Raw genomic sequence first — 24,678 nt, 5'->3', positions numbered from 1 at the left:
CCGGTTGAACAATTGTTATTTCCTCCTGTTGCTTCTCAACCTGTGTTTGCGGCTGCTTTGTGTCTTGGGTTAATCGACGATCGATAAAGGACGGCCGGTGAGTCTGCTGGTGGCGTAAAAGTTCTTTGGGCTTTGTTATCTGCAGTTCCTCGGTGTTCGCTATCATCGAGATGTACCACAATGCCAGGACAGCCCTGGCACACCACTCGATACTCATGTCTACGGGCTTTTTTCTTGGGCTTTCCGCGCGATGTTCAAGTCTCTGATGATTCTTTAATCGGTTGGAATCGATGAAACATTATGGACGAGGGTCAAGTGGACGCTCGATGGTTTCGCAATGTTTTTCTCTCCATTTAGTGCTCAATGTTCAGAGGTGGATGGTTACACTAGATTTATTGGTGTCCACATCTGAGAATTTTTCCGAGTTTTTGCTGTGGCTAGAGGAGGCCAGTGACAGCGATAAAGTGGTGCAGGAGGCGGAAGGGTTATGGGGAGAACCCACTGTGAGCCACGTGTTCAAACTTGAATGTTATCTGAAATCAATCGGACACATTTCTGTTGCGTTTTGCGGAGTAAGTGCACCCTCCATCACTCAAGCGAAGGGAAGTTATGGAGAAATAGTTTAACGCGAACAAGTGTCACTGGAACATTCATAAAACTTTTTTTTTTAATGGGGGAAAATTGAAACTGTCATTGCTGCTGATGGATGTTTTTTGAGGGATTAAAAAAATGAGTTTTGTTCTTCCTCGGTGGAACGGATGGGCGCAATATTTCTGTCAAATCGTTGAGTGTGACGAGCGGCAATTGGATGGGATTCCCACGGAACCACTAACCGTGATCGCACGCGGCGCCAGACTGAAGAGGGATGAAAACTCACCGCCCTCTTGGGCATTCGGCGCGTAAAGGTAAGTAGACAGGGCGCATGTCTTTTGGTGAATTCAACCACTTCATCGCAGTATTCAATTGGAACAAAACAGATACACCAGTAAAATTTATCAATCATCGTCAGTATTTCATGACTGTAATCTATAGCGCTTGGGCGGGCCGCGCAAGCATTGAAGGGATGCTTCAATGAGTTACCGATACTACAGCTGTTTGTCAACTGGGGAATAAAACAAAGTGAATACCCGTACTTGGTTTTGGATTGGGACAGTCGGGATATTACGCTGCACGGATCAGCAGTGAGCAAGTTTAGATAGCATCTTGATTGGATTGTACGCAGACGTCAAACTCCCAAGTTTCGTATTTGGAGAGACAACAGACGATGTCGTCGATATTGATAGTTAACTGATTCATTGATGAACTTGCTGTATTGTTCAAGTACTCGTACAGGGGAGAAGAGGATAGCTTTCGAATTGGACATTTATTGTTTTTGAGGGAACTTCTCTTGTTTGAAACACAGAGGGGATTGAAGGTTTCTATTCCGAAAAATTTCTATTAAGAGGGGAGGAATTGAAATTGAATTCAACTTCACAACTTCGAAAATTCAGATGACGCTGTGACTGAAATTTCGAGGAATTTCTAACAGTGTATAATGTCATGGAAAGTCGGTGACCAAATCCTCCTTTCTCCGTTAGTGACCCCAAAAAATGAAGAACTACTGCGAAATATGCAAAAGCTAGGAGGAAATATCCGAAATAAAACTGTCGGGTAGCCTCAAACGCTGCGTTCTGATGGGTCGAAATCCGATTGAGAAAAATAATCAGAGTCAAACCTGCTATTCTTCCTCGGCAACCCATCAATGATCGTAAACATTTCAATACGAAAAATTGGATTTTTCCGTACACTGGGAGGTAAAATTCACGTCAACAAGGAGCGATTTTCATTATATTCAGTAACTTTTGTTATGCCTTCGGAACAATTTTGACTATCTATTTTTATCCATGCACATTCACAGAATGCAATTGGAACGATTTCACACAAACTGTGGTGTTTCCAAATTTCGCTGCTGCTTCCACTCGGGGAAAAGATTTTTCTCTGTGGCGGTTTCGTCATTGAAGCTTGGAATTACATACACTCAAAGAGACAGTTTTTTGGGTTATAATCACAAACCCTGTGGCAACTGAAACAAATATTCATTTCGATCCGGGTGGATCACAGCGATGTTTGAAACACAGTAGAATATTGCACTGCGGTTCCGAAATCTACATTTCTCGAGTGAAATGAAATTTACGTCAGGGTACCTTCATGTTTACTTTGTTCTCATTCTGCGAAACTCCCACCCACATGTGTTCTTTGTGACCAGAGAAAATACTGAGTGAAGCACATGCATTTGCCACAAACTTTTACTGCGGTTGATCCTCTCAAAGCCTATTTGACAGTTTCTCATGCACATAACATGAGACTCAAAACTTTCAACGTAGGTGTCGCGTCGTTTCATAAATTTTTACGAAGAATTAATGTTCGTTTTGGGATATCTCTCGGCTAAACATAGAAGCTGTATAATTTGCTTGGTAATATTCAACTGATAATTTTTGACAATTTAATTGATCACTTCTCATGTTGCTTATATGTAAAAAGTCGAAGGTCGCATGGATAAAATTCAGACTTTCCAGCTCTCAACTGCTAATTTCGTCTCATGATGCAATTCTCTCGGCCGAAATTTGGATGGAAAAATTGTCAATAAAAAAAATCAAAATGAATTGGATATTTCTCTCAAGGTTCCCAATGAGCATGTCAAGTTTCACAGGAAAACTCCCTCGCCCAAGTGCTCAGGTTTTTTGTAACCTCCACACCGAGAAAAAACATGTTAATTTTCAGAGGACATGTCACTAATTTTTAGAGACATTATGACTAATTTGCAGAGTAGTGGGACTAATTTTCAAGAAGACATCTCTAATTTTTGGGAATCCATCGCCAAATTTCAGTGATAAAAATCACCAATTATTGGTGTCCAGTATCACCAATAATTGGTGATAGATTCCGGAAAATCAAAACTTTCGTTTTGCTGTGATATGAAAATACGTTTGTATGCAAAATTGTCGGAAAATATTCGATCATTTTGAAGCTCTTGGGGAATTACCGCTGATTATTTCATCAACAATTGGTATACGACAATAATTGCTGATTCATCTTCGTATCCTATCCCCCCCCCCCCACCCCCTGTTACTTACCTATCTATGCAATTAAATAGGAATAATAGATTCTGATTTATTTCGCTTCCATATAGATATTTTGAGCTGTACTAGACACGTACAAAGCAAATTTCCTTCTATCGCCCCACCGAATGATCCGATGGAAATAATGATCCTTCCGGTCACGTCATCAATCATTGAAACCGCAGCTATTAACGGAATCCCCTCAGCCCTGATGGGATCAATTGTCGACTGTAATAAACGAGGAGAAAAATGCTGATGAAAAGAAAAAACTGTCCACCGAAGTTTTCAATTGAAAGCAACATTTGCTTCGCTCCACTGTTGGCATATTTCTTCTCAAATTGAAATGAAATAATGTGAAATACCTATATATGTTGTTATTGACGACTCAACTAATTTTGGAATATTCACAAATACTCAAATTTTCATCTGGAAGTTAACATATCATTAAAGTCATGATAATTCAGGAAGTTATTGTTCAGAATTCTTCAGCAATTGAAAAATCAATTGATTTAATTTTTGATGAATTTGACAATTCAATCCAGAGAAAAAAGTTGAAGAAAAATTATCTATAAAATCTCGGAATATTCTACTATATCATAATTCAATAAAAACTCTTTTTTGCGAGGTATATTTTACGATTCGTCCGGTAAAAAAAATCACATCTGTGGATATAAAAACTAGAGTTCCCTCTACAGTAAAATGTTCCGCATCCGTAGGGTATTTTTTTCTGGCAACAATGCGGAGCATATGCACAGAAGAAAAAATATCAAAATTGTGTTTGTGGTTATACGGCAAAATGGGTAAATTTCGATGGACCCTAAAACATTGACGTGCCAGCACCAGAATTTTTGCTGCCCGCTACACAAACTTTGTGCAGATTTAGTAATATTTTATTTAATATGATTCAAAACACAGCCTTCCGTAATAGATAAATGCCCGCACATAAAGTAATCACTCACGTTTACTTGCATCATTCTGTATGGAATTCCGGATACATTTTACAGAATCAGGACAAACTACACTTCGGTTCACGAATTTTTCTGAAGCCAGTGGATGAAAATTCACAATTCGCCTCTCATTTTTTCCCCAATAAGAGGTGGCAAATACCTGAATTGTTTCATAATTTGTCTCCAACTTTTTCTCCGTCAAGCAGTCATTGAAATTGTAACGATCATTCAAATGAAAAACTCAATTTTGTTGAATTTCCGGAATAAACGGAAGAATTTCATGAACGATGTCATTTTAAATTGAGTTCAAATACGCAATTTCAAAAAAATTCTAGCGGTGTAGTGCCGATACTCTACAAGTATCTCTCGAATTTATGCTACAAATTACTAGTATGTAATGATGATGCAGTTCCCGTTGTTAGCAATGCGATAATCGCGTTTGACTGGTAATGATATCAGATATTATGGAGCTGAGTATCAGCATATACCAAACGCAGTTATGTTGCGTAAACGAGACATTAGCTCAATGGCCTCTGTAATGAGGGTATTACAATCCAACCCTGGTATCGAATGCCTACAAATAATGATCAATCATGCTCTGTGTCAATATATAAATGCCTGACAATCGAGTCCCTCATCGTCAGTAGCAGCGTTTATCTTGATTCCCCTATTTATGACGGATTAGCGCGATACATCTCCCCCCTTCCCCCCTGGTGAGGAAACAATGGGGGCGACTTCTACAGCAAACAATCCAACAACTCAGTTACAAAAGTTCGCACCAAGTTGAAGGGTGCTCTCTGATTAAGCCTACCAGGAGAAATTTATCGAATAAAGTTCTGAAGCATCACCGTGTTTAGGTGCGTTGATGACTTGTGCGGGAATATCTCGAGTGTATCCGATGGGTTGATGAGTTGATTGTTGTTCATTAGATGTGCAAATGTTCTTCCCTTCTATTCTAATCTAGTGGGAAGGCATCATGGATTGAATAAAAATCATTTCTTGGTCCCCCTCTTTTCATTTTTAATTTACGCTTTCCGTTCGTGCTTCCACTGCTGTCTTGCAAAGGTATGAAGACGCGATGAAGAATGAAACGGGGAATAAATCTTGACTTTCCATTGAATGGATTCGGAATTACACGTAGAGTATTCTCACAAGATTCCTCAGTGCTGGCTTGTACACAAATATCTCGATTGTATTCCCTAGTGGATGAGTTAATGAACTGTTTGGTGATCATTAGATGTGCAAATATCTTTCCCTTTGCTAATCTACCCGGGAGGGTTCATGGATTGAATATCAATGGTTTTCTTCTGTATAAGAATGAATTCGATTTTGACCGTGGAATTAACTTATAGATGGCACGAGGACTTCCAATGTCACTTCCTAAATCAGACTCTTTACCGAATGTTTATTATAAATTCTCATCGTGTCATTCTTATACTTATCCTTATCAGAATCATTCCAAGAATCATCGTTCTTTTGACGGTTTATTTAACCCTAGTCTGGTCGGCAAACGCGTCCCTGCGAATTCGCCCCCCACGCGGGGATTCGCCGCCGTGTTATTTAGGCTTTAGCGTTTCCGAATTCACTCTACACTGCCCGGGCGCGTTTAGCGAGTTTCCGGCAACATCGCAGGGCATCATGGGCAGTTTCTCTTAACATGGGAAAAAATAATTCAGTAGTGAAGCGGTAAACCGAGTTCAGCCGATTTTGACTATTAGCCAGTTTTTGCTGAATATCTCGGAATCTAAGAGAGATAGCAAAATTTTTCTCATGACTTTTTTTATAACGCTCTATTGGCTCTACAAAAAAGGTCATGACAAAAATCATTCTATCTCTTTTAGATTCCGAGATATTCGTCACAAACTAGGCAATAGTAAAAAACGACTTAACCCGGTTTACCGCTTCGCTACTGAATTCATCTGTTCGAAATAATTTGTTTTCTTCAGCAATTTTGGGAAATATCTTGTGTTAAAAACTACTAGAATTTTTTAGACACTTCGATTGACAAATTCAAATTTTTTTGAATTCTTCCAGTTAGCCAGTCAATTGTAATTAAAAAAAAAACGACGCACGGTGGAGTTTTCCTCATAGTGGCCAATCTAGGGTTAACAGGCCGTTGGTCATGCAAAAGTTGCGAACGCCGTTTTTTTGGGGACTTTACTGCAATGTCCGCCGTATTCCCTATTTAATAAGTTAATTAATTAATTGTTGTTGATTAACTGTGCAGATATTCTCCCATTGTATCTCAATAAAACCTGGAAGGTTCATGTATTGAATGAACACGAATTTTTCTGTATAACAATATATTTATCTAAAGAAAAAAACCTTAGTAAATGTACAGTGCATTGACAGATAAAAAAAACACTTCATATCATCAACATCATTCATTTCTTGAGTCCAGCTCGTTCCATTTTGAATTTACTAACTCTCTTCTTCTGGGGTTCCACTGCCTCCACTTGAGCATTCACCGTTGTATGCTCTTTTATTTCCTTCACAATCTGTAATAATTATGAAAATATTCAATCACTCTTCGATTACTTGAAAATAGCACAAAGAAGTAATGAAGAAAGCTATGATTCTCCACTGAATAATCATGAGACTTACTGTATTGTATGCAGATACCGGCTCCAACTCATTTTCACTCGATTCCTCAGTAGTGACTTCAGCCAGCTGTGAAATTTGTGTGCCGCAACTACTGTTATTCAATGTTTTCTTCAATATAGATTTTGGCCCTGGAATTAATTTATAAATGTCGCGAGGACTCACAATGTCAGTCCCCTGACTAATAGAAACATCAGACTCTTTATCCGAATGTTTAATATAAATTCTAATCGTGTCATCCTCATCACTCTCATCCTCAGACTCATCGTCCTCCTTCGAGTATTCGTATAATCTCTGTTCTATGACCGACACCCTCCTCTTCTCAGTATTAACTTCCATCTCCTCTTCATTACTAAAATATTTCACCTGTGGCTCAGCAAATGCCACCTTCTTTTCCCTTACTTCTAATCTATCTACAGTACTGCCCTTAGATTTTTCTAAATCACATGATTGAAATTCATCCGGCGACGCTTCATTCCCATTTGTACTAATGTAGTTTATTGTCCTACTGGAGGTCTCATCGTTTCTTGTCTCCAATTGACACGTATTCACACTATTCAATACTTGAAGACGATGATTTAATTTTGTTGATTTCTTCTCTTTTATCTCATTTGTCGCCTCTTCGGAGTAATCGGACGAGTACGACTCTGAATCTACTTCTGATTCGTCGTAGTACTCGTCATCGTCGAGTTGTAGAGTGTAAAAATCTGGATTATCTTCTTCTAACCTGGGGAAAAATAATGGCGCTTTCAATTTCAGTTCTATGTAAAGGTATTAGAACGTAGATTATAATAAAGTTTGTATTTATTATATTTTATTGAAAACAATTATTAACAAACTTCTCCAATAATCAGTATACTGTCACCAATGAGCAATGAAAAAAACTGTAATCCCGTAAGACATTGAACGACGAAAAAATTTTTTTTAGCAATAAATAGAAAATATATTTCTGCAACATTCTGGTGATTTAATATAAAAACAATGTTTGATCTGTTTTTTATTTTGTATTAAACAGACGCAATGAACTGCCCTTTTCTTCAATGTTTAATGAAAACAACTGGAGAAATGTTGGAAGAAAGTTATTATCTCAAATAATTCATATCTTACTTGTAAAGTTCATCTTCTAGCTCCTCTTGAAGTTCCAGGGCATCTAATCTTTTAAACAAATCCTCTTCTGTTTTGATCTCTTCTTTCTTCTCATTTTTCAATTGCGCCAATTTTTGTCTGTACTCCTTTTCACGTCTTCTGTGCTCGTCTACCACAAATGAGCAATTCAATAAATACAAATGTATGAATAAAGAAATCGTTCTCTTCCTGTAATATTTACCTCTCCAATTCTCAAGTTTCTCATTATCCCAGTGCTCCTGTAAATCTTTCTTATTATTATCACCGAACACATCGAAAGTATCTGTAATCATCTGTCTCATCTCGAACAAGTTTCTCTCCTTCTCCAAATTCTCCAGCATTTCGTTGGCCCCTGAAATCCATCATGTGATAGTAATTAGCCTGAAAAGTGTCATGGGCAGAGGATAAACATCTTATTGGGGAGAAGACATACTTTGGATCCTACGATTGCACAAAGCAATGGCCTGTGGGGCACTGTACTTGGCAAAGTATCCATCACCGAGACAAACCATTATCTCATTGGTATGAACTAATTTACCACGCATTAGAGCACGTTTACCCATTGGAACCATGCAGTTCACTGATAAATCCTGGGGCAACATTGCCAGGCCCTCGAGTACTTTCTCATGGCGCTTCTTATAGTCACTCCATGTTTTCACTTGTTCATTGTTGCGTCTGATACCCTAGATATCAAATGGGCAATAGAAAGGAAACTTAGTATTACAGAACAGCACGAAGAGCAACATTCTTTACTATTTGGGACATTCCATGCCAAATTAGCCGCGTTGATTTTTTTGGCTTATAAACATCAATTTGCATGATCAAGTACTGTATGAATAAAGAATTTTCGGCAAGCTTTTATCGTCTCAAGAGCATTCGTCTCTCTAACAAACGTTTGTTCGCAAATTTGTTCTTGTGAACAAATGAGCGGATTTGGCTGAATAAAAACCGATTCTTCTTATTTTTTTTTTCAAATACTGTTCGAATAAAAGATATTGCAGTACTGGAGAGTTATTTAACGCCCGATTTTCCGAATTTTGAAATTGTTAAGTTCGATTTTCAGGCGAGGGACAATCGAAAATGAATAATTTTTTTTCTTGTGATTCTTTGGCACAATTTTAAAATAAAATTCATCAGCAGCCATGATGACTGATTTGGGAAGGAATGTCCCATTTGTTAACTGTCTGAGAGATCCGAGGGTTCCTCTCACAAAAAATTGAAATAGAGAAATAAAGAATTCAAGAGTGGTACAGAAAAGGAAAATACAATAAAATAAAATAAAAGTAAAAATAAGGTAGGAGCATTCGAAGATAATACCAAATAAAGATACAGAAAATAATAGAAAAAAATTAATGTAACAGAGAGAAGACTAGAGAAATGGAATTCAATACCCTTGAATAACTCTTGCTTTCGTTCGAAAACACTGAAATTACCCCAAAATAATTACCTCATTGAGAGCCTGAGACAAAATCTGCTGTTGATATGTTTTCAATTGTTCATAATCCATCATAAACAAATAAATTGAATATCAAATAACTTGTTGATAAATATATATATCTATTGAGCAACAAATACTGTTCTCGATCGGGAGATAACCTAATACCGGCTTCATAACCTCTCTCCTTCTCTCGCGAATTATTCACGTGAATAAACAATTCCACTGCATTATTATTTTCCACGTAATTGTTGAAAAAAATACTTTGACTATTTGTATTCACGAAATTATGAGTTGCTCCGAAATTTCAAGGAGAAATCGAACCGATTCTAACGTGAGGTGTTGCTCGACATGAGCTCTCTCAAACAAAAGTTTGTCCACATGAGACTGTTTTATCGACTCAATCCCTCAACTGTAACGAAATCTTCCTGTAGATGGTTCAACAGTCAGCCTGTGGTGGGGGAGGGCCCGTTCGTACAAAGAGGATAGACTAATCTATCTAGGGCTTCCCATATACACGCTAACACAAGCCCAAATTCGGTTGCATACTGCTGTGTGCAGCCCAATATCCGCCATTCATAGGTGGCGTTTTGATATTTAGCGTTTCCAATAGTGGGACACATGGCGCCATCCATAATTATTATCGACTGCAAATAAAACGAATGCAATTTCTACTCCACCGACACTTTTTGACCGACTGCAAGGACCGTGCACAGATGTGGTTGCGTACAGTTGTCCCCCCCCCCTCCGCCCCTATAGGCTATTTCCACTCATTTTCGAATGAACCGGGAAGATTATCGTGTGTAGAAACACGGGGAAATAAAAGAGTTTTCCTCCGGGTATCGGTGATAGAGAAGTGTAAATATTCCGTTGTCCAAGTAAACATGCCAGTCAATAATTTATGGTGATTGCATTCGTCAACAATGCATTGTGCTATTCGCTTTCTCACTGCACATTCATTTGGAACCACGATGGCGCCATAGCCGTTATTATCGCTGGCGGGAAACTGTTTACTGTCATGTTGAGTGATGATGTGTTTTCAGTGGTGCTTTCTTTGCATTTTCGTAGATTAAAATGTCATTGTCCTGCAGTTACACACCTAATTATTTCTCGATCAGTGATATCATTGCCACGGAAGAACGAATATCGTGTCAATTAGAAGTGCCTTTGCCACGTTTGGGTAAGTAGCGTTTATAAGACTATCTAACCCTAAAAATGGAAGACTATCGGTGAATTGTTAAGTAGATTCAAGGGGGAAGGCAGTGAAATTGAAAGAAAAAATGGGAAATTGTGGATTTGATTAAGAATAAGATATTTGGACTGTTTTGAGGGGGAAAAGTTGAATTTTATTTTTCTGTAGGAAATCTTTGACACTGCCACTGCGAATAATAATCAGAGCAATGTTGAATAATAGAAATTCAGAATTTATCTAAAAACCCCTTACAATCAACAGCAGAAGATGGGGAAAATGGATACTCGATTTTTTAAAGTCTTCATGAGGTTCATGAGTCAGAAATTGATTTATCGATTGAGCTCAGTTTGGGCTCGTCACAAACAGACAAAATTATACTTTACCTGGGAAAAAATTATCCCAATAATCAAATGTCATAAATATTTCAGCGGCCCCTATGCGACCCCAAAAATTTAGAGGGGGGCCAAATCGACATTTTTCAACTTTTAACTTTTTTACAAATGTTCTCAACTCAGAAATACTCAATTCATCAATTGGGCGCAGTCTAGACTCGTCACAAATCGGAAGAATTGTACTCAATAAGGAAAATACAAATATCACGTTTCATCAACCGTTCAATGAATTAGTTAACATTTTTTTAAAGTCTCCATTTTGCCCCATTTTTCCCTACATCAAAGACGGACTACAAGTTGAAATTTCGCCGACGGTTCAGACGAGATAGGAGATAAAACCGAACGTTTTTAATCGTCAATATTTCCTGACCGAATTGTACAATTTACACGAATCATGTCTCAGTATTAAATTTTCGAAAATACCTTGAGAATTGAATAAAATGTGAATTGAAAATTCACTCTGTCGGTCTCTACTTTTATAGATCGTTTAATTCCACTTCTATGCACTCTCCTCTATCTATTATAATTACCATAATTACCATAATTTTACTCTATTATGAACTAAATTCTCAATCACTTAGTCTTAGCTGATGATGAAGAAGAATTGTGGAACTTTTGGTGTTTTAAACTTTCTTTTTGTGTAGAAAAGGAAATGTAAAGCATCATTTTTTTTTTAACGCAAACAGGTGCATTAATTACAGTTATCTACTATTACTCGGAATTTTATTACAAAATTTATTGAGCGATAAAAGTTTCCCTACTAACTTTCCTCAACATAAACATTTAAAAACCCTCGGCGAATTATTTGCCTAGGTTTCTTGGATCCATCCTCCAATTCTGATGACTTAAAAGTTGGCACAAAACTGGAACTTCCGTTCTGGTTAGCTCAATCATTGCACTGCAGGAGACGCCCAGTTGTCAGTGTTGAAATCCCAAAATTTTACAAGGAAGGCTATCGGTTAGATTTTTTTATTACGCTAATTGGCATTCCCTAATTCATTCCTATTCAATGGGAATCATCACTTGACCGCTGATTTATTGTAGGGAAATATTAGAGGCTGACGCAAGTGCAGTGACTCTCAGCAAATGGAGTCAACATTATTATGAGTTAGGAATGCTTGTGAGACAGTTCAATCATCGGGACTGTGAGAGAATCATAGAGAGTCTGGTTTTGGTATGTATTTACGTACATATGTCCTTGAGTTGAGGTACAATCACAGAGAAGGAAAGTTTCTGAAATCCAAAAAGCGATAGTTCTGAACTTCAGTGAAGTTTTCACTAATTTAAAAATAATTTGCTCTGAAAATCCGGGAAAAAAGTTTTAATTCCCATCCATTTTTACTGAAATCGAGTACCTATGTTAATTAAATCAAAGCACTTTGGTTCTGGAACCAAGTACTCTCGGTTCTTAAAATGAGAACCCTTTTACCCTGAAATCTAGGACCTGAGGTTCTTAAGGGGAGGCCGCACCGAAATTTCGAAACCACTGGTGCTTTTATTTATCGAGCCAATGAGTTTACTACTTAAAATAAGAAAAAATTAGGTTTTGAATTGTTTTATTGATCAGAAAGAGGCTTTAGAGGAATGAAATCTTCAAGAGTGTATTCACAATTTTTGGTTCACACGTACATAACATGTACAAAAGTCAATCAATCGAGAATTGCGTCGGGAGGACACTTTTGGAGAATTCATCAAGGAAAAAAATGACAACCTACTTTTTCTCTTTTATCTTTTACATTAAAACTGAAGTAGTAAACTGATCACAGTACGATAAATAAAGACCCCTTGTGGTTTTGAAATTTCATTGCGGTTTCCCCTTAAAACAAGAACCTGGAGGTTCTTAAATTGACATTTTTCTTTCTCAAATTATCTTTGCTAATTACGTTGTAATATCACAACCTACAGGCACCCCCCGTCCTCCATCGTGAGTCGCAAATTACAGAACCCCCTGCCTTCCTTAATCGCGTAACGTAATAATTGTATACCCCAACGGTTCTTGATTCCAGTACCAAATTTTAAAAACTTGAGAGTTTAACAATTTTTCTCTCTGAAATTCAGTGATTTTTTTCACTGAAATTAAGTAACCAGTTTTTGTATCTCAGTGCCATGTTTCTTCTCTGTGATTCACATTATGGGTTTGTACATATTGGAGGGAAATTTTTTATTCCAGACATTCAGATCTCGAATTAGATTAATAATGGATTGGGCCCAGAATCCAATGCCAGATCCAACTCTAGCTGGTCAACTTCCAGTGCTCGAGAGAAATTTATACCTCTCCGGACGTAAATCAAGGGAACTTTTAATAGCATGGTTAAAGCAGGGTGGTGGAAATATCGAGACATCTGAAACAGTCACAAATCTCCTGAGAAAACGTAAACGAGCTGAGTTTGAGTCTCATGATTAAATTCAATATATAGTAAATCACATATCCCTTTATTCAATTATACAAACATCGAATTCGTAATTAAATAACAAATAAAAATTATTGTATATACAACTAAAGAATGAAATCGTAAACAAGAATGAAAATAATTAGATAACAAATATTTCTGTAATATTCCTTGCATAGAGTTTTAATTCACAACCCAACGCTAATTATTAAAATTCATATATCATTAAACGAAATGTCTGTCAATGCCTCCAAACTGATATCTTGAATAAAATTCCTCTCTTTCGAAAAAAAAAACATAATTTGCCTCGAATTTATTCCATATTTTGCAAGTATTAAATATCAACAAATACTAAAACTACTAGAAAATTAATTTTTGTATCCCTGATGCAATTTTCTAACATTAATTGAGATTATTTCTTCACGAAAATATATCTCTGAATATCTGAGAGCATTCTAACATCTTATCTAATTAATATTGCTTTCATGTCCGGCCAAAATGTGAAACTACACTGTGAAATCTTTTCATAGGGAAACACCCGTGATTGATCAAATAATTTATAACATCTGTTCATAAATCGAACTTTGGAATCTATTATACCTGATTCATAAGAATCCACCAAATTATGAAAATTGGTGTTACTAAATTAAATTGCATTGTAGCGGCTTACATCGTCAAAAATAATCAAAGTTAACTTCGATTAGCTTGAACAATTACTATCTATTTTTGCATTATTTACAACAACGATAATATATTTCTACATGTGTGAGCTTGCACTTATAACTGCATTATCGGAATGGCATTTTTTACATATATATCATGAAAAATATTTCTCAATTACAAAATTCAATGTCTCTACGACACATTTATCAAAAATATACCTTTAACGATAATACCATAGAATGTGAAGCGATAAATCATTTATGCACGAGAATCTTTGCGCAAAACAACGATAGAATCTCCACAGTTTTTCCTCCAACACTGGGGAAATAAAATTATAACTCTCTTATTACTCTCAAGATCCACCATTTTTATCAATCTGGATTGTCATTTATCATCCATCCATTATCCCAATCATGCTTCCCAGTGTTGATCCACCACGGATAATGTAATCACTAATTTTAAAATTGAGCAATAAGTTTGAGCACCAGAGATAGCAAGTGTTCGTAAAAATATCATTGTGCTCAGTACCTGTATCGTCACATAAAACGAAAAAAACAAAGATAACACTTAAATGTATCATTATCAGAAACATTGAGCGATTTGAGGTGACTGTGTTAGGCACTCTGATCACCGATGAATGCCCCAAAAGAACCTTAATCCCAAACTATAAACAAAAAGATATTATGTCATTCGCGAAGACCTAAACAACACATCACTGCACATAGAGTTTAACATCATCCGAGTAGAGTGAGAGTTCCTCTAGTCAAAATGGCGTTTCGGTTTCCATACTGGGTTCCTGTTTGAATAATCGAAAGCTGCCAACAGTATTGGCATCGTCTTGAGGTAAAGTTGTCAAGTCCCGGAGGATCATGACAGGGCTGGTAGCACCGAGCATGTGATCCTGGGGACTCAGGGGTCCAGTGTTGGCTGGTGTGAGTGGACTGCTGGGGCTCTCATTACTGCTGACATAGCTCTCCGGCGCATGGGGCACTGGTAGAGGAGTTGTTCCACCATTTAAATCAGTACTAGCACCACCCAAAAGCATCTCTTGAAGTAGACTGTCTATGTGGGCAACGCCAAACAACCTGACAAACTGTATTTGCTCAATCATTTGCCAGGAGATGGATTGAAGGGCTGGCAGTGTCAATAGAATTTCACCGAAGCGTCCTCGACTGTCGTATTGACGATCGCTGATGTAGTCCTCAAGATTTATTTGTATTTGATACCGCAGATGCTTGATTCGTGCTGGCTCACTCAAGCCCTTAGCATCTGAGAATTAACGAAGACAATGAGAAATCATTCAAGACAATGTGCATTACCAGTGGCATCATCAAAGGAAAATTACTCACTTGGATCGAAAAATACAATGGCCTTGAGACACGCAAATTCGGTATCATCAATCTGCACCTCGTTCAGTGGCTTAACTAGCTCATCCATCACACGTATTCCAACCCTGCTGATATCCAAATCCTGATTGCGTCCCTCTGTTGGCAATGATATGACTGATAACCACAGTTAAACCGTTCATACTCAACATTGCGACTGAGTCCGATACTGTTGACTCTAGATTTCAAGCAAAATTCTTCTCATCTCCACCCATTACTTTTGCATTAACGACACTTAATACCGGACTCAGCCAACTATCTACACCCCAATGAATTCGTGCAGTGTCCCTCGTCAAGTTTGCATCACGAGGTTGATCTCCTATATGATCAAGACCATCACCAACCTTTTTTCGTACATTTATGTATTTTTATTAATTGATGGGCCCAGCACCATTAATCACAAATCTGAGAAAGCTCATGGAAAACAAAGAACACAATTTACACTTCTTTTCGAAAGAAGAAAAAAAACCACTCCTTGATATTCATTCCAATCAACAGTAAATGATTCGACCTTTATCTTGAATTCAATCATTTCATTTGTTATATCATGCACCATCATTCGAATCGAAATCGTCTTAGAATACAATTGGCAGCTTGATTGTACATACCAGGACAGCTTTTTGTGATGATACAATTATTCCCGAGTAACAACACATCGTTGAGATGCATACTGCGTCGAGCAACACCAAGAAGTAGATGCTCACCCGCGTGGGCCCTCAATAGAGCAACTTGATCGTCCAATGAGAGCTCACAAAATGCGGGAATGTACTTGGCCCACTCAACCAAAATCAACAATTGTTGTTTCATGCTGTCACAAACGTCGTTTATGTTTGCTATCTGCTTATTACTAAGATCAGTCTCATTGTGTGGACTACCAAGTTGTTGAACCTGAAAGTAATCAATTATTCAATTCAGTTCCAATGGAAGTATTTCAGTCGACAGCGAGGAAAAGAAATGGAAATCAAGAGGGATTATTTATATGTTTTCAACGTATTCACTGGCACTTGTGACGATGGGCAAATGATATAAATATTCAGAGTGCTCGGGTTACCAAATTAAACTGACCTCTAAGGCCGCCACTACTTGTCTACTCAGCATTTCGGCCTGCAATAAAGATACTACAGACAGGCCACCACCATTACTTGTTTGCTCTTCATAGCTGGGTCTTCTACAACTGATCCTATCTCGTTCATTTTGCACCGCTTCCTTCTTCATACCCGCTTTGAAACACTTCCTTAGCCTGCAGTATCTACATTGGTTGCGCTTGTCCTTGTCCACCACACAGTTTCGACTGAATCTGTTGAGAAATTGAATTTTGAAGTGCACACGGAGAGAAATATTCAATAAAAATGACGTATCTTTTCCGTAATTCCGGAATAAAATGTGGTTGTAGGAATTTTATGGAACTGTCACTTAAATTTTCTGAGTCGATTCCGTATTCGGTGAGCGAACTGCGAGTTTCGTAATTTTTACTGAACATTTCTCTCCGTGTAAGAATGCCCTGAGTTTTTTTCCCTCAGGACCTGAATCTTTTCTCTTATTTCATTATCTCAAAAAATCGAAACGCATTTGAATGAATCGCATGTTCTTTCGCATACTGAGGAAGATAATTACTTCTGCCAAGTAAATTTACTTGCAACAAGTGAATCTATATCAACATTTGCATTCGAATTGTGTAGATTTTCTTGTAGTTGGTAAATTTACTTGGCAAACGTAATTTTTTTTCTCAGTGCACAGCTGCATCAACCAGTTTCGTTAAAATTATTATACAAAGAAAAACCCGCGAAAAGTAAAGATTGAAAGTTTGAAATACCACGTGTGCAGAATTCTGTAAAACGACATAAAATTTCCATTTACATCCCGTAGTACCACACGATGCATCGACAAAAAATATAAATATATCAAGTTGAAAAGAATCATTTTCACATGCGGACGTCATGCTTATCGCAAACTTATCGTTCATTCAATTATGCATGCACTTTTTCGTGCGAAAAGGCATACTAAAATCTCGGGCAAGTACTCAATCCATCACTTTTTACTACTAAGAATTACTAGTTGAAATGAAATTCGGATTAATCATCGATTAGCGATTGCACAAGGCTATTCATATAATCATAAAAATGGAAATCTCCGATATCTTAGATTCATGGATTGATCGAATCCGCCACGTGAATCGCCAATGATTACTTTTTTTAATCTTTAATAACCGACTCGTCGATCCATTCGCAATTGACATTCAGCGAGGTCACCAGCGATTTTTTTTTGTTAGATATCACATAACTGATGTATTGTAATCACCTGCACGTGTAGAGATGATTTTTCCTGACTGAACGCCGGAAAAATCCTTTGCAACCGTCGCACGACGCCGCACCATAATGTTTGCCGGTTGCTCTATCACCACAAATGGCACAGTGTTGCGATAAAACACCACCACCAACACCTGATCCTGGAATACCGAGGACCGAACCCCCTGTGCCCCCGGTACCCATGCTCAAATCAGCATCTAAAATTACACAAATACGAATTCATAAACAATTGCAGAGTAAAATACTTGAAAATACATTTAGAAAACCATCATCCTTATCATTAACCCGACAATAATTATCACGAATTCTTGATTTTTCAGCCTTTACTCTTCATGACAATGATCGTTTGCATATAAATAGTAATATATTATACTGATATAGTGTAATATTTATTTTCTTGTCTTAAAAAAATCCTAATGTCTATTAGCAATTAGATACCACTATCAGACGCATAAATACCAATATTTTTGAGGATATTTTCTCTCAGTGAATTCCATTTTTTTACATACTATGATTGCTCGATAACAAAATCATGTAAAAGTACACAAATACGAATTCATAAACAATTGAAGAGAAAAATACTTGAAAATAAATTGAAAAACTATCATCCTTATCATTAATCTGACAATAATGATCACGAATACTTAATTTTTCAGCCTTTATCCTTCATGATAATCTTCGTTTTAAATATATTATAAATATCAATATATAATATTAATATAGTGTAATAGGTGTTTTCTTCTCTTGAAAAAATTCGAAGAAATGACTATCAGCAATTATATGCCACGATCTCTCAGCGGCATAAATACCAATGTTTTCGAGGATATTTCCTCTCACTGAATTGCATCTTTTTTTAAAAACATACTCTCATTGCTCGATAACGATATCTCGAAGAGTCACGCATACAACCAACGGCCGATACATGTGTATGAGAATTAATCGACGAAATGTGAATATTAGTGTCTCGCCTAGTGACTGTACGATAGCGCCGTTGGATTTTTCCAGCCAATTCGTATCCATTATGCCTGTGCATGAAATGCAATGTACCATACAATGCGTGTAAACGGAATAAAATGTGAAATAATAAGGCTCTCAAGTTAATCGAGAGGATAGCTGAATACGTGAATCTACATTGTTTATGCATTAAGAGGGTGACACCCGATGATGGGGCGTTGAGGATTGATTCATTATTTACGGAAAAGTTTGGAGATGAGATGTATGAAACGTCTCAGTGGAAGGAGAGCACGGGTTCTCTGGCCCCGTCAGTGTCGCGCACAGTCGTGTGCCAATTAAACTTATCGAGTGCTATTATTTGCGGAGGCTTACGCTAGAGTTTGCTAATGTTAACTCAACGGTATTATCGTCAGCTCGTCCTCCCTCAATTGCTTTTTTTCGTGAAAATACCCTGTTTTTTGAATTTCGGCATCAGATGGAATGATTCTAGATAAAATTGGGAAAATTCTCGTCATTTAAATTCTACACTGTTAGAAATTTTTTGAAATTTCATCGAAGATATTACAGTAAATCTCATGAGAGTAATATTCGATCGAATCTAGGGAAAAAATGGTTATGAAATTTCCACTTTTAAGCATTCAGAAAGAAATTGATATGAATTTTCATTTTTTCCCGGAATTTTCCAGATTTTTCTGAATTTTCACAGAATAATTGAACTGAAAAATCGAATATTTTATTGATTTCCAGATCATTTGAACAGAATATGAATGAAATATTTGATTTTTCAACGATAAGATCTCCCGAAATTTCAGTGGACCTTGAACACGATAAAAAATTCCGGAAATTGACACGGAAAAGTCAGTCGAAAATTTTTTAAAGTGTAATCGTCATTAGCCCATTGTCGTATTATGGAATTAAGTGTTGAAGTTGTAATTTTTTAGGTATTATTGGGGTAAATTTGCATTGGTCGGAGGGTATATTTTTATTGCAAGGTATATTTTTTCATAAATATGTACCCCGTTATTAGTATTTTCCGGTCACGTGAAGTGGAACTAGATAATATTAGGAAAACTTTTCTAGTTTTTACACTGACAAAAGGATCCACTTATAGTTAGCAAGTCAATTTGTTTGAGCATTTCAAGATCGATCTGTTCCTAGTTAACACGCCTTGTTAATAATAATTGGATAATTGTATCAATGTAATTGTCATTACGCAATTGTCATAGTACAGAATTCAATCTAATAATTGAAAAACTTTTATTTCATTATCGGAATAAATTAGCACTCATTATCATCAGCTCGTCTCTTCTCAATTTTTCAAAATAAAATATGCTACGTTTTTTGCATCTCTCTATCACATATAAACGAACTGGATAATATTAGGAAACCTCTCATCATCTAGTTTCTAACCGTCATTACGCAATTGTGCGTGCTATGGAATTCAATCCTGTAATTCCAATTTTTATGATATTATTGGTATAAATTTGCACTCATTGCGCGATGTACCCACATATTTTTGTTGTAAAAACAACATGAAGTAATTTCAAGAATTGTCCGAAGAATTTCTGACTCAAATATCTCATTATAATCCACGATTTCTCAATTTTCATCTCTTTTATCCTCATCGAAGAAAAAAAAACGGATTTTCGTGCTCTTATCACTTTCTAAAATTAACTCCATCCGTATTCAGTCTCTTGATCCACTGTAATCCAAACTGGTGACTGTTTACATCTCTTTCGTTGGCAATTAATTATTGCAACAGCGAGACCTGAGTAGTTGTGTTTAATATACTTTCGCAAGCTCTCGCACTCGTTCACTACGCAATCATTTGCGGAGCAAAAGTGTCAACTCGCCCGAGTGGTGGTGAAAAAAAATGAGCCAAATGGGTCTTAGGGCAAGAGTTTAATCGTCTATACATTTTTTACGCACACGAGATTAAAAAAAAGTCGTCATTTATTCTCGGTATCACATCCATGATGCCATAAACCCGGCCACAAGTTCTTCGACTGCATAATCAGGACTCTAAGATGGCGGGTAAACACGTGGTGGCCACTCGACACACAAACATTTTTTTTTCACCCCAACGAAAGGGAAAAATTCACTCAAAAAAATTAACACAACAATTTGTTGACAATTGAAGAATTTCTCGAAAAATTGTAGCCCCCAAATCTTTCGATGATCAGATAGCTTCGCAATGAGATTTCTATTAATCAGCCTGAGTATCTTATCAATGATTGTACACAAAATATCAGAGAAACTGTCAATCATCGACACTTGCTCATTATCTCGATGTAAAAATCTAGGGGAGTGAAGTGCCAATACCATAAACAGGAAGCAACAGCAATATTCAATTCGGCTTGCTGAACCTTGATTGTCCGACAAGGACATGCGTACGAGAACAAGAAAAAAAAATATATCAATGTATTTCTATTCCGGTGTCTACGGCGAACCGCAGACAGTCGGCGCATCATAGTGACGAATCGCTTTTGGACTTTATACTAACGTTGATTATTACGACAGCGTCGCATACTGTCTCAGAACACTTATTCATCGTATCGTTGGCTTATTGGGGAATTCTTCGATTCATAACCTACCGCAATGCTGTGAATCCAAAGTCTAATATGGATATCGGTACTTTGTGTAACTGTCACTAGGTAGTCTCGTTAACGATGTAGTTCAATGATGAATTGATAATTCAATTTGCGCGTTTATAAACTCGTGTATACGTTGGTAGTATTCTCGAGCTTTCTCAATTCCTGATAAAACGTGAATTTTTCGATTTCTTGGGAGGGCTGATGCAAGACGAAGACGATAGCAAAAATGCAAATAATGTAAACACACTTGAGCAATTGAAATTTCACTCGTGAATAATATTCTGAGAGGCACAATTGCGAAATGGAGAATGAAATGAAAAAAATGCTTGTCCTTGAAAGGAGTGAGATTAATTGACAGATGACCAACAAGTTAGTCCCACTTCAAGCCTAATATTTAGACGAGCAGTTGTAGAAGGACCCTCTCTCATCCCACTGCACCGCTCAAGCTCGACCTCGAGCATAAGTGCCATCACATACATCAGAAAAATTAACAACAAAAACAAAAAGAGGGAAGTTCGTGCATCAAGGAGTTGTCTACCTCAGGTATCAATCAGAGATTTATGCAATCTCATTACATGACGTCTCGCATGAATTATATAATATTCTTAAAGTATGTACTGTCATGATTCCATGTCATATGTTTTTTATTGGAGACGTTTCTGGACTAGGCTAATTCCTAATAATACAAATTGTTTCTTACCCCGGGATGAAGTATAATTCAGTACCGAGTTACGTCACAACATTGGCAGTAGTGGTATGGGGTTTCTGCGTGTCATCGTACGTCAGCAGTGGACGGAGGGGATCCTGGGGCTGTATAAAAGTTTCGTGACGTCTCTTATGCGCGGGATTCACTCGCACATATTTTTCTTCCAGCACTGAAGAATATCGTGTCCAGAAACAAGCTTAGTTTCGTAACTTTTATAATTTTCAGGCATCCAAGTCATGATTATAAATCATTTCGATTCAAAACTCATGTCACGATTGTGATATGAATTTTAATAATGTTTGTTTTGACGATTTATTCGTTTTGAGACACATAGAAGAATGGATAACTTGTTCTTCTCACTCCATTCGAGAAAACGTTGATCCTCTCCAGAAATGAAATGCATGAAAGGAAGGGACATGAACTCCTCGATTCCTCAGTAAGACTCACTCCATTAGTAAATTATGAAAATTGAGTTCTGGACCGTTATGATACAGATTTTCATTGTACTGCTGGTGTTGTAAAAAAAGCTCTATTGAAATTTTGATTTGGTTTTGTTGAATTAAATAATCAATGAAGCACCTGAAGAGGAATGTTCAATGCGTTCGAAACGTCGGGCATGTCCTCAACTACAATGAACATCCATTCCATTAGTTTTCACGGATCATCGTATCAACCGTATGAAAGATTATAAACATATTATTTGTTTGCATGTTAAATTTTTTGCTGTCAACGAAATTTTTCGCGAAATAATAAGAAATGCTCATTTGATCACATCTAACTCTAGCATTCGTTAATAATTAACACATCTTGTTAACAATAATTTAATTGAATTGAATTATGGTAATAAAAATGGTAATTTTTTTTACATTATTGTAATAAATTTGCACTCACTGCAAGTCGTGACGATAAATCATTTCAATTCAAAATTCATGTCACGATTGCGATATGAATTCTAATAGTATTTGGTGTGACGATTTATTCGCTTTGAGACACAAAATAATGAACAACTTTTGTTTTCCTCAGTCCATTCGCGGAAACGCAGAATCTCTTCACAAATGAGACCCACGAATAGACGGGGAGCGAAATCCTCAATTCCTCAGTTGAAATCCACTTCATTAGCGTTCACGGATCATCTTATCAACTGCATGAAAGATTATGCGCATGTAAATTTACTCGTAGACATAATAATGCCCCGGTTGGAGTCAAGGCCCGACGGGATGCTCATTATTCCTCATTCTTTTTCACTCCAACGTTTTTTTCACCATCGATGAGTGACAGTTGAGGCATTACGAAACACATTAGCCAAAGGATCCCATTGCCGTGATTTCAAGAACATGACAATGTTTTCACATTGTCAATCAATGAGTTTATATTTGTATAGAACTCATCGTTACTCGGCGGCCTTTCCTCGTGGGCCGAGACGAAAGTATTTTACCAACTGAAGAATAAAAATAGACCCTCACGCCTGGAATGAAAGTGAATGTGATTTTTTTTCTGCCATTTGGGTTTCTCCGCGATGAGGTAATATCAAATTTTATACTTTTTTTTTATTAAAACACCATCTGGAATGGTCAATCCGGGGAATAATTATGGGAGAGGAAGCTATGATGAGAATGTGTCACACTCGTAGTAATGATTGTTATGTGAACAGTCAGTAGCAGGAATGCATCGATCAGTGCTTAATACATTTTCACGCATGCTGTACTTTTGTGTGGATACTTGGAATTAGTCACTGGGATTATAGACCTCAGGACTATGGCAGTTTTGTAATACACCATTTCCCGTCAAACGTCCTTATTACCTTTCTCCGAGTCGTAATATTCATCGATTTCAATGCAATTTGTGGATAGCATAACTTGTGGGGATATCACGTGGAGAGAAAAGTTGAATGAAAATTATCTGGAAAATCGCGGAAAATTTTGCTATACGAAAAGTAAAGTACGAGAGGTAGAGTATATCTTACGATTTGTTTAGAAAGAAGAAGTAAGAAAATACATCTTTGAATGCAAAAATTACTGTTCCCAGTACAGTAAAATTTTCCGTGCCGGTAGGATATTTTTTTCTGGCTCCGATGTGAAGAACATGGAGATGGACGGAAGGGAAATTTTATCGTACAGCGTTTGGCAAAAAAAAATTATTTTTGTCACAAGGCCCGATAAACCGCGACCCTAACCGCGCCTCGCGCGTTTCAGTCGCGGTTTTCTCGCCTCTGGCTCGGAATATAACGCCACATTCGTCAGAAAATACTTTGGGGCCTTATGATGAAAATTACAATCTCCGTCACAGAAAAATCCCTACACATTCATTCAGGAGGTGGATTATGGGGTAGTTGGAAAAATTGATAAATCGTACAAATTTGTTGTCGAATCGCGAGAAGTTTCGCATTCCTACACATGTGAATGATTACGCAATCTTCAGAAATTGATTACGTTTATCGGGTAATTTTTGATGGAATAAACGGTAAATTTTACAGTGTTGGCCCACATCACCCTCACGTTTAATCAATGGCCGTGACTATTCGCACCATTGCGTGAATCACTCCCGTACACTTCATACACTCCACGCATGTGTGAAGTTTGTGTGTTTCACGCAGCCGAATTTTCATACTGCTGTGTATTTCACGCAGTTGAAGTTTCATACTACTGTGTGTATCACGCAGTTGTATTTTTATACATCTGTGTGTTTCACGCAGTTGTATTTTTATACACATGTGTGTTTTACGCAGTTGCATTTTGATACGCCTGTGTGTTTCACCCAGTTGTATTTTTATACATCAGGATTGCGTTTTTCCACTTCCTAGACCTCATACAAGATGAATTGAATTAATTTTTTTTGCACTTTCGTTTTTCGCGATTATCTCGGAAACTATGAGAGATAGAGCCTTAAAACC

The 24,678-nt window shown here is 37.1% G+C and overlaps 3 protein-coding genes across 7 annotated transcripts in view; 1 reads left to right on the top strand and 2 right to left on the bottom strand.

Annotated features, from left to right (window-relative positions):
* Positions 1 to 6,386: 6,386 nt before the first annotated feature.
* On the bottom strand, positions 6,387 to 9,590 carry LOC107040557 (unconventional prefoldin RPB5 interactor 1). Its single transcript, XM_015260720.1, has 6 exons — positions 9,219 to 9,590; positions 8,205 to 8,454; positions 7,974 to 8,123; positions 7,754 to 7,901; positions 6,650 to 7,373; positions 6,387 to 6,543 (listed from the first exon to the last, which is right to left on the bottom strand). The coding sequence occupies exons 1-6, from the start codon at positions 9,279 to 9,281 to the stop codon at positions 6,430 to 6,432; spliced, it is 1,449 nt and encodes a 482-aa protein (XP_015116206.1). The 5' UTR covers positions 9,282 to 9,590; the 3' UTR covers positions 6,387 to 6,429.
* A 391-nt stretch (positions 9,591 to 9,981) lies between these two features.
* LOC107036383 (DNA replication complex GINS protein PSF3) lies at positions 9,982 to 13,475 on the top strand. The gene is made up of 4 exons (XM_015254327.1): positions 9,982 to 10,386; positions 11,604 to 11,748; positions 11,835 to 11,964; positions 12,961 to 13,475. Exons 1-4 carry the CDS (start codon positions 10,281 to 10,283, stop codon positions 13,192 to 13,194), a joined length of 615 nt encoding a protein of 204 aa, XP_015109813.1. The 5' UTR covers positions 9,982 to 10,280; the 3' UTR covers positions 13,195 to 13,475.
* The window catches only part of LOC107036350 (hepatocyte nuclear factor 4-gamma), a 32,280-nt gene continuing 20,806 nt past the window's right edge, over positions 13,205 to 24,678 (bottom strand). For 3 of the 5 annotated variants that reach the window (XM_015254284.2, XM_015254308.2, XM_015254300.2), the window contains 5 exons: positions 17,527 to 17,731; positions 16,294 to 16,525; positions 15,837 to 16,116; positions 15,193 to 15,345; positions 13,205 to 15,112 (listed from right to left, as the gene is read on the bottom strand). In XM_015254284.2, coding sequence (XP_015109770.1) covers positions 14,607 to 15,112; positions 15,193 to 15,345; positions 15,837 to 16,116; positions 16,294 to 16,525; positions 17,527 to 17,731 — 1,376 coding nt within the window. In that variant the 3' untranslated portion in view covers positions 13,205 to 14,606. Of the gene's footprint in view, positions 15,113 to 15,192; positions 15,346 to 15,836; positions 16,117 to 16,293; positions 16,526 to 17,526; positions 17,732 to 21,782; positions 22,133 to 24,678 lie in introns of those variants that run through there. The other 2 variants (XM_015254316.2, XM_015254292.2) reach the window with 2 other exon arrangements.

This window comes from Diachasma alloeum, unplaced genomic scaffold (genome assembly GCF_001412515.2).
Source record: "Diachasma alloeum isolate Michigan unplaced genomic scaffold, Dall2.0 Dall_scaffold_00176, whole genome shotgun sequence".
Taxonomy (NCBI): Eukaryota; Metazoa; Arthropoda; class Insecta; order Hymenoptera; family Braconidae; genus Diachasma; species Diachasma alloeum.
Note: the sequence above shows the minus strand (reverse complement) of the source record. Positions and strands in the feature narration are given on the sequence as shown.

Excerpts from the sequence above, each read along its gene's own strand:
- LOC107040557 (XM_015260720.1), bottom strand. The coding sequence starts at position 9,281 with ATGATGGATTATGAACAATTGAAAACATATCAACAGCAGATTTTGTCT. Across the intron at positions 7,374-7,753 it reads CTAGAAGATGAACTTTACAA|GTTAGAAGAAGATAATCCAG; the intron begins GTAAGATATGAA and ends ATTTTTCCCCAG. Across the intron at positions 6,544-6,649 it reads CGGTATCTGCATACAATACA|ATTGTGAAGGAAATAAAAGA; the intron begins GTAAGTCTCATG and ends TAATTATTACAG.
- LOC107036383 (XM_015254327.1), top strand. The coding sequence starts at position 10,281 with ATGTCATTGTCCTGCAGTTACACACCTAATTATTTCTCGATCAGTGAT. Across the intron at positions 11,749-11,834 it reads TTTTACAAGGAAGGCTATCG|GGAAATATTAGAGGCTGACG; the intron begins GTTAGATTTTTT and ends GATTTATTGTAG. Across the intron at positions 11,965-12,960 it reads TCATAGAGAGTCTGGTTTTG|ACATTCAGATCTCGAATTAG; the intron begins GTATGTATTTAC and ends TTTTTATTCCAG.